The sequence below is a fragment of the Podarcis filfolensis genome, assembly GCF_964270895.1.
Source record: "Podarcis filfolensis genome assembly, chromosome: 11".
In the NCBI taxonomy this organism is placed as follows: Eukaryota; Metazoa; Chordata; class Lepidosauria; order Squamata; family Lacertidae; genus Podarcis; species Podarcis filfolensis.
In genome coordinates this window covers 38,454,048-38,467,920 of record NC_139613.1, presented here as the reverse complement: position 1 = coordinate 38,467,920, position 13,873 = coordinate 38,454,048, and the positions used below count along the sequence as shown (strand labels likewise).

The window sequence follows — 13,873 nt, the reverse complement described above, 5'->3', positions numbered from 1 at the left end:
ATGATTTATAGGTGGTACATGACCCCAGTCAAGCTAGCAAAAATCTATCATACGCCCAATAATAAATGCTGGAAATGTAATGAAACTGAAGGTACTTTCTACCACCTTTGGTGGACGTGCCCAAGGATCAAGGCCTTCTGGGAAATGATCTATAATGAAATTAAGAAGGTCCTTAAGTGTACCTTTCATAAGAAACCAGAGGCCTTTCTCCTGGGCATGGTAGGCCAATTGGTGTCAAGGAAAGATAGGACGTTCTTTATGTATGCTACAACAGCAGCAAGAGTTCTTTTAGCAAAGTATTGGAAGACACAAGAACTACCCACGCTGGAAGAATGGCAGACGAAGGTGATAGACTATATGGGACTGGCCGAGATGACTGGCAGAATCCGCGACCAAGGAAAAGAGACGGTGGAAGAAGATTGGAAGAAATTTAAAGTTTATCTTAAGAACTGTTGTAAAATTAATGACTGCTAAAATGTCATGGGTAATGTAAAACAGAATTGCAGTGACAAATAATTGGGTAAGAGAAAAGGGATTAAAGAAAGTGAATTATAAGTAATTGAAATTAGGGGTTGCTGGAAAAGTTTAAAACAGGGATGCAGAAAAGGGAGGTATGGGGAAGTCGTTGAAACAAGGTTTAAGGAAAAGAGGCTATGAAATTATACGTGTTTATATGTTGGTTTGTTTATGTATTGTCAGTTGTATTGTGTTTTAATATATGTTGGAAAATTAATAAAAATTTATATATATATATATATATATATATATAAAAAGAGAGTTCCGGTTTGTGAACATTTTTTAGAAGCCAAACGTCCAACGTAGCTTCTGATTGAGTGCAGGAAGCTCCTGCAGCCAATCGGAAGCTGCGTCTTGGTTCTGGGAGTCGAAAGGACTCCTGGAACAGATTAATTTCGAGAACCAAGGTACCACTGTACACGGTAACATTAGGCACATTCATAGGCATTTAAGTCTAATTGTTTTCATAGAGACTTAAGGTGTACCCAAACTTCTAGACTGGATCATTTGTGTGGCACCATAAGCTATTTAGGGAAAGAGTGGGTTTATTAATTGAATTAACAGCTTTCTGTTCAGTACCTTCTCCCCACTGCATGACAAACATTCCATTTGGAGAGAACTGGACAATACGACTATTGCAGTAGCCATCAGATACGTAAATATTGCCAGTAACTGGATCCACTGCCACATCTGTGGGTTGGCAGAAGTGGTTTTTGTCGCTCCCAGGTTGCAAAGCCCTCCCAAAAGACAACAGAGGAGATTCCGCACCATTCGATGCCAGTTTGAATACCTAGCAATATAAAAGGGCAAAAAGTTCCAGGTCATTTAATCATATATTATAGGTAGACCTGCACAACCCGCTGCAGATTACATCGTAGGCCTGTCCTCTAGAAAATGTCTTTCTCCAGAGAACAGTTGCGTATACATTAATATTCATGAACCCAATAAAGAAATCCATCATCAGACATGTAACAACGTTAATTCAGTAGCGTTTCTGCATGTCAATCCATGGCCGTTGTGCTAAATGAAGCAGTTGAACATTTGGCAAATATCCCTCCAAGTCTGAGAAGAATCATGCTGTCAAGTTGTTAACAAGAGAAGCTAACTAAATTCAGAGTCACACAGTTAGTACGGTACTTCTGGAAGCTAGTTGTGCATACCTGATGAAGAGCTACATCTGTCACCCAATAGTTACCATTATGATCTATGCTCAAGCCGTGTGGTAAATAAAACCTGAAAACAAAATAAAGGAAAACTACATTAAGCAACAGGGAAACAAGGTAGGATAATTTGTTCTGTTTAGTCACCATACAAACACCTGGATTGATGTTTATATAAAGGAAATCTTCTTATCCTAATTTACTGGAACCCTGAATGCCTGTTATTTTTCGGGCTGCATTATCCTGTCATTCCTGAGTAAATGGTTTAATTTGATGCTACTATTGACTTTCATCCTAACCTTCACCCAATGGCCAGTTTTTAATACTCCATGTTGTTGTTTGTGTGTACACACCCTAAATTTTGTTCTCTTCTCCTGTTGAGGAGTGAAGAGCGCTCGACATGAGCATGGGAAGAGACAGACAGCTTTCTATCACCCTGTCCAATGTTTCCTGCTCCAAATTTTAAAAAGCCACTGTTGTGTCCTTAAAGGAAATAATAAGTTCTTTTTAAAAGATTTTACTGTGTGCCAATTTTGTATTTGTATTCCATACCATGCATCTTCCCACATGGTAGCACTGTTGTTTGGGGGTATCAAATTTTGTAACAGTAAAACATAAGTGCTTCACTCAGGAAAATGCAACACTTCAGTACATTCACAGCCATTCTAACGGCAGTGAGGAACATGGCTGCGTGGGCGCCTTGGGCACCTACTGGATTAAATGTGCCGTGTAATTTGTGATGAGTGATATAATCTCGCCTGGGCATTATTTCAGGCTTAGTGGTCATTTTTTATGTTACTTTGCTGGGAGGAAAGACGTGGGTCTCAAATACAATCAAGGTTGAAATGTTAGTAAGGAAAAGCAGTTTCGCATAGCATCATAGTTTCATAGTTAAGGTAAACTGCATTAACAGGCATATTACCCAAACTTTGCAGAAAATTGATACTACATATACACTTAGATAACATAAAGACCGGTGGCACATTTTGTGTCGCTCGTGAGGGGTCGGGGGCATTGTTGGGACAGCTGCTGCCCTAGACTTTCCTGCTTCTCCTCAGAATTGAACAGAAAATGGAGTGTGCTGCCAGTGAAGGGTAGCCTTTTCTCAATGTTGTTTTGCTAGATTTGGGATCATTTCCCACTGTATGCATTCTGTGCTGTTAACTCTTCAAAAAGGCTTCTTTAGGAAGAGAGGGGAGGGAGACAGGAAAATCTCCATGTAGGATCGAAGCTCAGTTTTGGCATTCTTTTGCATACCAATAATTCTATCTTTATTATAATATGCTTGTTTATAAATATGACACATCTCAAGCTCCTCATCCCAACGAATTATTCCCATCCAAGTACATTTCATCTTAGTTGCTCAGCAGGCAGCACCCCTCAAGACTTTTCAAAAATGTGTTTCTGCAGATGAGAAGCACACAAAATCCACAGATGCAAGCACACACTTAGAAAGATTAAACAAAAGTGGCAAACTTTGGGCTAGTCACACTTCTTTGAAGTCTCTCAGCCCCACTCACCTCACAGAGTGTTTGTTGTGGGGGAGGAAGGGAAAGGAGAATGTTAGCCGCTTTGAGACTCCTTAAAGGGAGTGAAAGGCGGGATATCAAATCCAAATCCAAACAACAAGACTATCTGGCTCCAGAAGATAAATGCCACCTACATGTCCACAGTTATTCCACGGAAAATATGGCACTATTTTTGCTGTAATGCCAAAATGGCTAAAAATGCAGTTAAGGCTAGTTTTGAGTGATCATGGAGACACCAACCTTAGTTAGATGTATCTGCATTTGCCCAAGGAAGGATAACTTGGATCAAGTGTCTACTAAATATGCACTCACTAGTCTGGCTACAAAGTGGGGACTGCATCAACTTTTATATATAAACAAGACCATGAAGTGGGGTGGGGTTGGTGAGAGCCCCATGCTCTACTGGTTTTATGTTACCAGAAGTAAAGCAGCTATGGAAAAAGGTCTTCAAGCAACAGAATGTTGGGAGGGTTTCAATCCCACGCTTCATTTCTTGATAAAAGCAGAACTATACATACAAACACTTTATAGCCAAACCAGAGAGTAGGTGTTTAGTATCTTACTTTCCAGCTTGGGGCAGGTATTATTTTATCCCATTTATCTTGCCATTCTAATAGGAAAGCACAACACACCTTTTTGGTCTTTCTGCCTCTTGAGGACAGAATATTTGCTTTCTATCTGAGTTGGGTTCATTTGGGTCATTAAACAGTGAGCAGATAGGAAGGGGCATAAATTATTTCCAGACACTAGAAAAGTTTATAATGTTTGAAAACAGTAGATATAGATGATATACATATAGATATAGATATAGATATAGATAGATATAGATGATATAGATATAGATATAGATATAGATATAGATATAATGCAATGAAGTGGGGAACTTATTCAGCACAAGGAAGGCAAATATAAGAATTTAAAAAGTAAGAAAGACTTACAGATTTCTTCCCGTGGAATGAAGAACTGCTGAACTATTGGGATCTAGTACAAGAATAGTGCTCTCTTTAATGAGCCCAAGTCCTTTTTGTTGATAAATGTATCCACTGTCAAATGAACTACAGAGAAAAGAAAAACTGATCAATATACAAGGTAATCAATCAGACGTTTCAGAATCTTCTGGGTGGATGCCAGTAACAGGTGTGGCACAAATGTGGGTTCTCCACTCACACAGGCACACACACATTGCCATACCATATGTGTGTCTTAATAATATAGCTTGCTATCTAAAAACAAAGAAACGGCAATTCTCCCAGGGTGTAGCACATTAAAGGAGGTTTTCTCTCCTTCTCCTCCTTTCCCAAACAGAGAAGCAAGAATCTTACTGCACACAGCCTCTCCTTCTGGACTGTGCATTTCATTTCCAGGAGGTATGCTCACATGAGTTCACTGCTGCAGCCTCAAGTGCACCATTAACATAGCAAGTAGGAACAGGAAAGATGTTGTAAGATTGGATAATAGTGAGCTCTGAGTGGCTCCAGAGCAGGCTGCAGATCTAAGGTGCTCATGAAACAGGAAGTGTTCCTATATGCTCCAGTGTTTCCTAAGACCAAATTTGGGGAAATGTAATGCTTCCTGACCACTTGGGAGAATATCCCCACAATGATCTCTCTAAGCACTGCTGCTTACATATATCTGGCTTTAAAATAAATAAGCAAACCACTGCAGATGCCACCACCGAAATCAGGTGTATATGTTGGAAGGAGGAAAAATGCAAGGGAAGGGAGAGTGGTCTGCCACTGCTGCTGTACTTGATTATTTTATACAGACAGTTGACAACAAAATGAGCTCGAGTTTTTGTCTCCCCCCCCCAGTCTATTTTACACTGAGAATTAAAGTATCAATAATTTTGAAATTCACAGTAGGCTCATTGTGAGCCATTTACATAAGTATAAGGCACTCATACTGTTATCCCAATGAGAAATTATTAGCTATACTTCTCCATCAGTGCAAGAAGCCTTTATAAGCATTCCAGCATAAGTGCTTAGCATTGATTGAAACAGTGTTAACTGACTATGCCCATGAAAGTAAATAGCATTTAATCTAATTACATGTAAAATTGTAATTCAATTCTCATCCAAAATCTGGGAGCTATATATTTTTTCTGCACGTTTATTTATTTAACTGGCTTCTAAGTGCTTATAGGGATTGATTTTTTAAAAACAGGAGGCTTGCTTTATGACTTTAGATGAGTCTGCAAACCAAATTATTAACCCTGTACATTGCAACAACAAAAAGAATAAGCCCCGCATAAAATATTTATGCTATAGCTTTCAATTAAGAAAAGTGGCAGGCCACTCAACTGGTTGTACTTCATTGATTAGTACATTGATTTCTTTATTAAAATTATTTGCACATGAAATCTGCAGCACTTTTTAATTAAAAATATCCATCATGCACTTAGTGAATATTGTTGCAAATACCTTTTATCTGGTTTTTTGTAACCTCAGGCTTTCCAGAACAGTTGCCATTTATTAATACTGCACAGAAGTGCAGTTAAAAACAACAAGTGATTGTTTTGGACTCACATGGGTAGGCAAACTAAGGCCTGGGGCCCGGATCTGGCCCAATCGCCTTCTCAATCCGGCCTGCGGATGGTCCGGGAATCAGCATGGTTTTACATGAGTAGAATGTGCCCTTTTATTTAAAATGCATCTCTGGGTTATTTGTAGGGCCTGCCTGGTGTTTTTACATGAGTAGAATATGTGCTTTTATTTAAAATGCATCTCTGGGTTATTTGTGGGGCATAGGAATTTGTTCATTTTTCTTTTCTTTTCAAAATATAGTCTGGCCCCCCACAAGGTCTGAGGGACAGTGGACTGGCCCCCTGCTGAAAAAGTTTGCTGACCCCTGTTTTGGAGTCTTGTGATTTCATGGTCAGGCCACCAGCAATGGACATTGGGAATGATCACAAGGGTGGGCAACAGTAGCAGGTGCATCTTTAAAAGTTAGACTAGTGTTGGATCGGTTTCTTGAATAATATGCTTTAGGAACTACTCCTGTGATTTAATCCAAGTAATTTCGTTGTCCCCGAGAGGGGGCAATGACAATAAAGATATTATTATTATTATTATTATTATTATTATTATTATTATTATTAATAATAATAATAATAATAGCAGTTTTCAGGATTACTTTCAAACATCCAAAACCCAAGTATTCACACACAACAAAGGATATCTAACAATGCAGATTTAAAGACGATTATAAAGTGCTGCAATATTCATTGCTTATGCTCTGCATTCTTATTTCCCTAGCATGGTAGGCTCTTAAAAATATAGCTATTTTCCATGAAGAAATGAAGCAGTAGGCAGGAGCAAGCAGTCACAGTGGCAATTAAATGATAATAAACTCATATTCTTTGATGACTATCATATTCATATAAACCCATAAGGTCCTTAAGTACTGACCTATGGCAGTTTTTACACACAATCAAGCTACTACTTAATTTTGAAGGTTTTGCAATTCCTCTTTCTCTCTCTCCCATAGGGGCCAGGCCACATTCCCATTTTTACTATTCCTTTATAAGGAATGAGGCCTGGGAATAAGAATGATGAGACCATGGCAAAGACAGGAACCAAACTCAAGACTCCTAGGTCTTAATGGATGGCTTAATGACGGCTTGTGGTTTGTTTGGGGTGAGATATGTCCAAACCTAGACTCAAAGTTTAATGCTAAGCCAAACCATGTCTTAGCTCCAGGAAGGGCAGCAAGTGGTTGCAATTTTTGATCCAAGAACCCACACACGTGAGCTCACACTTGGCCATGTTTTGGCTTAGCATCATGTGCTAAATGAACCATAGAGAAGTTCAAGAGACATTGTATTCCATAAGGGGAAATCAAAATCTTACACTGGAACTTGCAAGAACAAAGCTTCCAGATGGTTTTCAAGATAGATAACATAAATGCAAAAGTAATTTCCAGACTAAAAGCAGACTTGAGACATCTGAACACCTGCCAGAGTTATTTGGCATAACTCCCTTGAATCTGCTTCTTCACCACCCAAGCAGAGACCATCCAAAAAAAATCATACACACTCTAAGATGGTGATTTAAGCACCCCTTCTGCCAAACCTCATGTTCTCTGCAAATTTGGGAAAGCTGGGGGAGTACAGGAAACAGACACACATCTCTAGATCTTGCACTTAAGTGTTCTACAGCACAAGATTAAACTGCCTAAAGTTCTCAAGCAGTCTGCTGCATTTGCTTGTAGGGATATGCAGCTTTTATGTGCATGTATTATTAATACATTGCTAGCATTCTGTGCAGTGCCTGAAGCCCTGATAATTTGTTTGCCTCTTTCCTTGTTGTATGATGGGGAAGCAATCAACCAGAAAGAATGAAGAGAGTTCCTAAGGCTGATAATTGAGCACATTTATGATTGGTAAAGAACATTACACCCAATTAATAACTTTGCATTAATTTTATGGTTATGTGCATATATTTAGGCAAGCTTGATAATAGAGGCCTATTATCACAAAATAAAAGGAAATATTTGGTGAAAGCCGCTCCTTTAAATAATTAACATTTTCCTGATTCTAAAAGCTTCCTGTTATTAGTAATGTGTACTCGTATGCAGATGCCTTATTCAAATTTTCTTCAGTAACTTAAATATCAAATAAAGCAAAGGTACCCATAAGGGTTAATAATGGGGGAAAACTCCAAAATTCACAATTGAGCTATACCATTATTAGGACTAACCAAATCTCCACAAATTGTATTCCCTCAAGTAATTCATTTTAATTGTATCCATTTTAAATTGTTTTGTACAGTGCTCAGTTTTATCTGTGATATAAAGTTTTTGCCTTAGTTTTTAGGGATGCTACTGTTTGTCATTTTATACGAACTGATATCGATGTTGCTTTTTATTGTTTTCTGTGTAAACTGTTTAGAGTTTTATTACATAAAGCAGCATAAATGTTTTATAAGCAAGGAAATAAAAATTGTGGCAAACTTTCAACTTTCAGAACTCTTCATCAGGCAAGATGGTACATGAAGAAAATAACGGGATGAGCAAAAATAGATGGGATATTGTAGTCAGGAGGTTGGCTCCAAGATGGGAGACTGCAGGCTAAATAAGTCCCATCCAGTTGCTACCAATACCAAGTTACACTAGTAGAGTGGTATTCAACTAAATATCTCTAAGGATAGACCCGCTGAAATGAATGAATGTGACTAAGCTAGGTCCATTCATTTCAATGGTTCTGCTTTGGGTAAAACAGCTGAATACTACCCGCCAGGATTCTAGCTTAGAGAATCTAGGATAAATGGCCACTCCTCCATTCTTCGAGACGCTAGGGCAGGCTTGTAACCCTGAGTCAAATCACCCTTATACCAAACACACAGGTTCCTGGAGCAACTTTTGCATGGGTCTTCATTATATTAACACCGTAAGGAATGACCAGGCTTAGTTTGGAATTAGTTTACTGATATACAATTTAAAATCAACCAGGAAATGCAAAACACTAGGTAAAGGTAAAGGACCCCTGGACGGTTAAGTCCAGTCAAAGGTGACTATGGTGTTGTGGTGCTCATCTCGCTTTCAGGAGCTGGCGTTTGTCCACAGACAGCTTTCTGGGTCATGGGGTCAGCATGACTAAACCACTTCTGGCGCAACGGAACACCGTGACGGAAACCAGAGCACACGGAAACACTGTTTACCTTCCCGCCACAGCGATACCTATTTAATCTACTTGCACTGGCGTGCTTTCGATCTGCTAGGTTGCCAGGAGCTGGGACAGAGCAATGGGAGCTCATCCCGTCATGGGGATTTGAACCGCAACCTTCCAATTGGCAAGCCCAAGAGGCTCAGTGGTTTAGACCACAGTGCTATCTGCGTCCCACGTGCAAAACACTATCGTCCAGCCTATATGGAAAAACTGCTATCTTGCTTGCCTCACAGAGGAAGTCAGTACAGAGTTGGGAGATAAGAGACACATACAGAGGCACTGAAGAACATATACTTTTAGGCTTACGAGTGCTTACTTTGCATCCCATACATGATCGCCCCTGTGGAAGATGACCAGGTTACTGTTAGAATCCAAGGCCAGCCCAGAAACCTGCCCGAGTTTGAGGTTTATTCCAGGCCAATCAACTACTTCTTCTATGTTTAAATCTGAAAAAGGAGAATAAGGTTTACACGTTGATATAAAAATATAAGTAAGTAAATAATTCAATGGCTAAAGATAGAATCAAACAAGCTCCAAGCATGCATGCAATATAATAGTTACAATGTGTTCATATAACAATACAGTCCGTTCAACTTCCAAAACGTTCAGAAACCAAAGTGCGGCTTCTGATTGGCTGCAGGAAGCTCCTGCAGCCAATCAGAAGCCGCAGAAGCCACGTTGGACGTTCGGGTTCCAAATAACATTTGCAAACTGGAACAGTCACTTCTGGGTTTGCGGCGTTTGGGAGCCAAAACGTCTGAGTATCAAGGTGTTCGGGATCCAAGGTACGACTGTACAAAAAAGAAGCCTTAGAAAAAAAGATATTTATGATCAGCAGCAGCATCTAGAACCATGAAACACTTTCTCCCTTTAGAAGCGTAAATATGCATGTAGCTTCCAATACAGAAGCTCCTGTTTTGTGGTTTATGCTATGAATAGCAGTATTTCCAGCCTTCAAATTTATCATTTATAATACTCCTGGTTGAAGCAGAGTGAGAGGTGGACCAAGAAAGGCTATTTCATGAGCTTGGCTGAATGATCAGCTGTCACTTAGTGCCTCCTGCCCCTGAACTCAATCCATGTAGGGCTTTATAAGAACTTTGCAATTTTAATAATTAGTGTTTGAGTTATCTTCCTTTCTCTCCCCCCCCCAATACCCTTTTCTTTTGTATAATCTATTTTAGATTGTAATAGTGTGTCTTGTCTTTAATCTGTGTACAACACCTGGTAAACAGCAGATGCTTCATAAAACATATATTTACATGCATTTAATATTATGTAACCTACAAGCCAATTCCAAGCATGTAGTCAGAAGTGAGTGCAGTGGCCCACTTCTATTTATGCACAATTATTATTATTATTAGTAGTAGTAGTAGTAGTCATCGTTGTCACTTTTTTTATTTACTTAATGAAACTCCAAGCAGCTTTAGGATTTACCTAACACAGGATATTTTAGGATACTGTAAGAGATTTTAAATTACTGACTTGCTGAAGCTGTTACTCTTGGGACATACAGTTCCAATGAAGTGTAGGATTACTGTAAGGAACTAACACCAAACATCTGATCTATGAATGTTTACTTGGAAGTAAGTCCCACTGATTTGAATGGGTTATTGCCAAGTAAGCAAATTTAGCATAAATCATCCTTGTAATTGTTTACTGTTGAGTATCTAGTCTGGCTATCTTCTCTCTCAGAGGTGGGGAAAAAACACACACAAGAGACCTCAGCATATTTATAGTATTAACACCATTTGTCATATATACCATTCCCAAAAAAAATCATTTCGCACTATATTTGTGGGGTGATAACGGCTAATAAAGAATCTAGTCTGTCAACCTAAACAATTAGGCTGATTTGAATTGCAATAATTTCATATAAATTTGCATAAAGCTTCTAAATACTGTATAATTCTTAGGGTTTGGGGTTTTTTTTTGCACAACTCTAGTCCTGTATTATTTGATAAACCCTTTACTGCTCAGCCCTGTGGATTTGTACAGCAAAAGGTATAAATAATAGATAGGTGGATTGATGATAATCATAAGTAAGGAAAAAACATTCTAAACCGAAACAAAATCTATTATGGAATTACTCTAATAGTCCTAGCACAAATATTGCTTTTATAGCTTCCAATGAAATATTCCCCTCTCCAAACACACAGAGGAGATATCTTACTGTAATCAGCATTCTTCAATACTACAACAGAAAAGCCAGTATTTTGTTCACTCCACTAGCATTCACCAGCATAATTAAATCTGAAAACCACTTTTCCCGCAAGAACACAAGAACAGCTTTCTAGATCAGGCCAATGGCCCATCTAGTCTATCATCCTGTTCTCTCAGTGGCCAGCAGATACCTGTGAGGAGCTTGCAAGCAGGACACGGGCACAACAGCACTCTGGCCAACTGCAATTCCAAGCAACTGGTATTCAGAGGCATACTGTCTCTGATAGTGGAAGTGGAACATACCCACTGTGGCTTAAATTCAATTGAGTTCAGTTTCAAATTATATTTATCAAGTATTTTGTTGGCTGCTTGTTGGTAGAACAGAGAAAACAGCCCATAGTAAATAAGAATTGTCTGCACAGTCCTATGACTATTAACCCAGAGGTCAGCCCCACTGAGTTCAATGGGACTTATTCTCAGATAAGCGTGCAGAAATTTGCAGTCGAAATTTGCCCCTCTTTTCTCCTCTGTTAACAGTAGCAAAAACAGGCAATCAGTTTCACAGATGCCTTATTAAACTTCCACAGTGTACCAAAGGCTTGGTGGTCATTTAAAACAGCATACATTAACACCAGGTTAACAGGAAGCATTCCACACTAATGTTTCAAATAGAAAATCAGAACCAGGAAGATTGTGAATCATTTAAAGCTGCAAGGAACAATACATTTGGCAAGTGTCACTGTCCTGTACCATGAATCTTGGCTGAAATTCTCTCAAACTATAAAAGACAACACAGATATTGGCTCAATTCAAGACGTTATGCCAAACCATGGTTTAAAAAGCTTAAGCTATAGTTTGGCATGATGCATGAATTGGAAAACCATATTCTGGTTTGCTGGCTGAAAAACTAAGAAATCATGGTTTCATAATGGTTTGCAAGCTGTGTGCTTGGCATGGTGTCTGAATCGATAAACCACAATTACATCCACCTCTCTGCCTTCATAAGTTGTTACAACACGGATTGGATGTGTTAAGGTGAACGCTATGAAAATGGCAGAGCTGGTGCAAACAAACAGTTCTGAACCATGGTTTGGGTTTTCAGCTATGGTTAGTACAAACTGTTATTAGGTATGATGTCTGAATTGAGCCATTGTAATTACTTATCCAAATAATTGCTCGTAAGGGTGGTCTACTTATACAAACAGCATATCCTTGGACAAATTTATTTGCATGAATTGCAGCTCTTTGTCCCTTATTTGGGAAAGGGAAAGAATCAGTACAAATCTTATTATTAGGAAAGAAGAGCTGCAATGTCATTAAATTCCTTCCACTGATGTTGCATGACTCATACAACTACCGCATGAGTAGTTATTTCCATGCCATCATTGCCTATCCCAGCTCTATGTTTCTAGAAAATTACTTAAGAAGTAACTATAATGTTTCATATTTAGAAAGAGAGAAGCACAATGAAAATATAATATAAATGCACATAACATATTGTTACTAGTCAACAAGGCATTCAAGCTGAAAAATACAGAGGGCATAACTACCCTCACAGGAGAGTGTGTAATAAAGCCAGCTGCACAGTAAGAAAAACAAAGTCAAATAACTGAATTTACCATGTTCAAGTTGGATTACTCAGTTTAGAAAAATGTAACAAATAATTCCAGCTCAGGTTTTCTGTTTATATACCAAAAATAAAACTTCTGATACTAAATTAGTCTTTTCTTTTAGAAATAAAGTATGAAATACAATAATGTATCAAATAAATCTCTCACATAATACATAGCACCAAACTGTACAGCTGACAACTAACATACACATGAAACAAAAATTACTAAACCTTTGCCACAAATGGGAAGGATAATGAGAGCATTGCTTCAGTGATTACTGACTCTTATGATGAACAAAATGAATTTTTCATCGGAACATCTGATGTAAGAGAGGAATGTCATGTAAAACTTCAATTTTTTTATTTAAAAAAATCATTTGATGTTCTCTTCCAATTTTGCTAATGTATAGAGTAGTTTATAGTGTTGGATATGGTAACATTTTAAAATAAAAAGACACAACCCTAACCCACCTCCTGTACGTTCTTTTTCCCAGTTCCCACTGCCAGGTTTAGGTGGCTGCAAAGCAAGGTGCCTGTTCTCTGGTGGCCTCAGGGTGGATTCTAATCTGTGGAATTTGTGGATTCTGTCTCTGACAAGAATGGCATTGGCCCTTTCATCTTTATTGGAAAACTCTCTGGCATCAGGCCAACCAAGATCCTTCTTCTGGACTACATTAGCAATCTCTGCTACAAGATCTGATTCTGCCTTTTCTGTAGGGTTATACTTGTGCACATGAACAACATCTTCCCTTTCTCCTAGCAGCTTGGAAATGAGTGAATAGAAATCACCTGCACAGAGAAAAAGAGAGAGAAAGAGAAAAAAAACACAGATAAGAGAAAGAGGCAGAGGAGGCGGACAGACTGCAAGATTTTGTTGTGAGCTTGACAAAGAGCAGAAATAGGAAGTTATTCCTAAAAGCCAACTTGGTTCAAAACTTCTGGCTGCTCAGGAACTCTTGACATAAATCACAGGCTGTTGCAGTCCTTAAATTTACACAACAATGCCTTTTTTTGACAAGGCATTTCAGAACCCAGGCAAATGAGGCCCCTTGCCTCTGGAAGGCTGCCCATGGGGCGGGGGGGGGGGAGCATAACTTTAGGAAGGATTATTTTAGCATTATTTAGCATCAGAACACTGGTGTACTTACCTCCTCTGAAATTTGCTACTAATAGCCTTCCATTTACAGGAAGCAGAAATTCAGAAGTGAAACCAGTTTGAAAGGAAATA

General features: G+C 38.7%; 1 protein-coding gene across 15 annotated transcripts in view; it reads right to left on the bottom strand.

Annotated features, from left to right (window-relative positions):
* Positions 1 to 13,873, bottom strand: part of PAM (peptidylglycine alpha-amidating monooxygenase) — a 121,321-nt gene that overhangs the window by 21,011 nt on the left and 86,437 nt on the right. For 8 of the 15 annotated variants that reach the window (XM_083576653.1, XM_083576663.1, XM_083576651.1 and 5 more), the window contains exons 15-18: positions 9,187 to 9,316; positions 4,144 to 4,260; positions 1,677 to 1,749; positions 1,096 to 1,306 (exon numbers count right to left, since the gene is read on the bottom strand). In XM_083576653.1, coding sequence (XP_083432779.1) covers positions 1,096 to 1,306; positions 1,677 to 1,749; positions 4,144 to 4,260; positions 9,187 to 9,316 — 531 coding nt within the window. Of the gene's footprint in view, positions 1 to 1,095; positions 1,307 to 1,676; positions 1,750 to 4,143; positions 4,261 to 9,186; positions 9,317 to 13,116; positions 13,435 to 13,873 lie in introns of all 15 variants that reach the window. The other 7 variants (XM_083576650.1, XM_083576660.1, XM_083576658.1 and 4 more) reach the window with 1 other exon arrangement.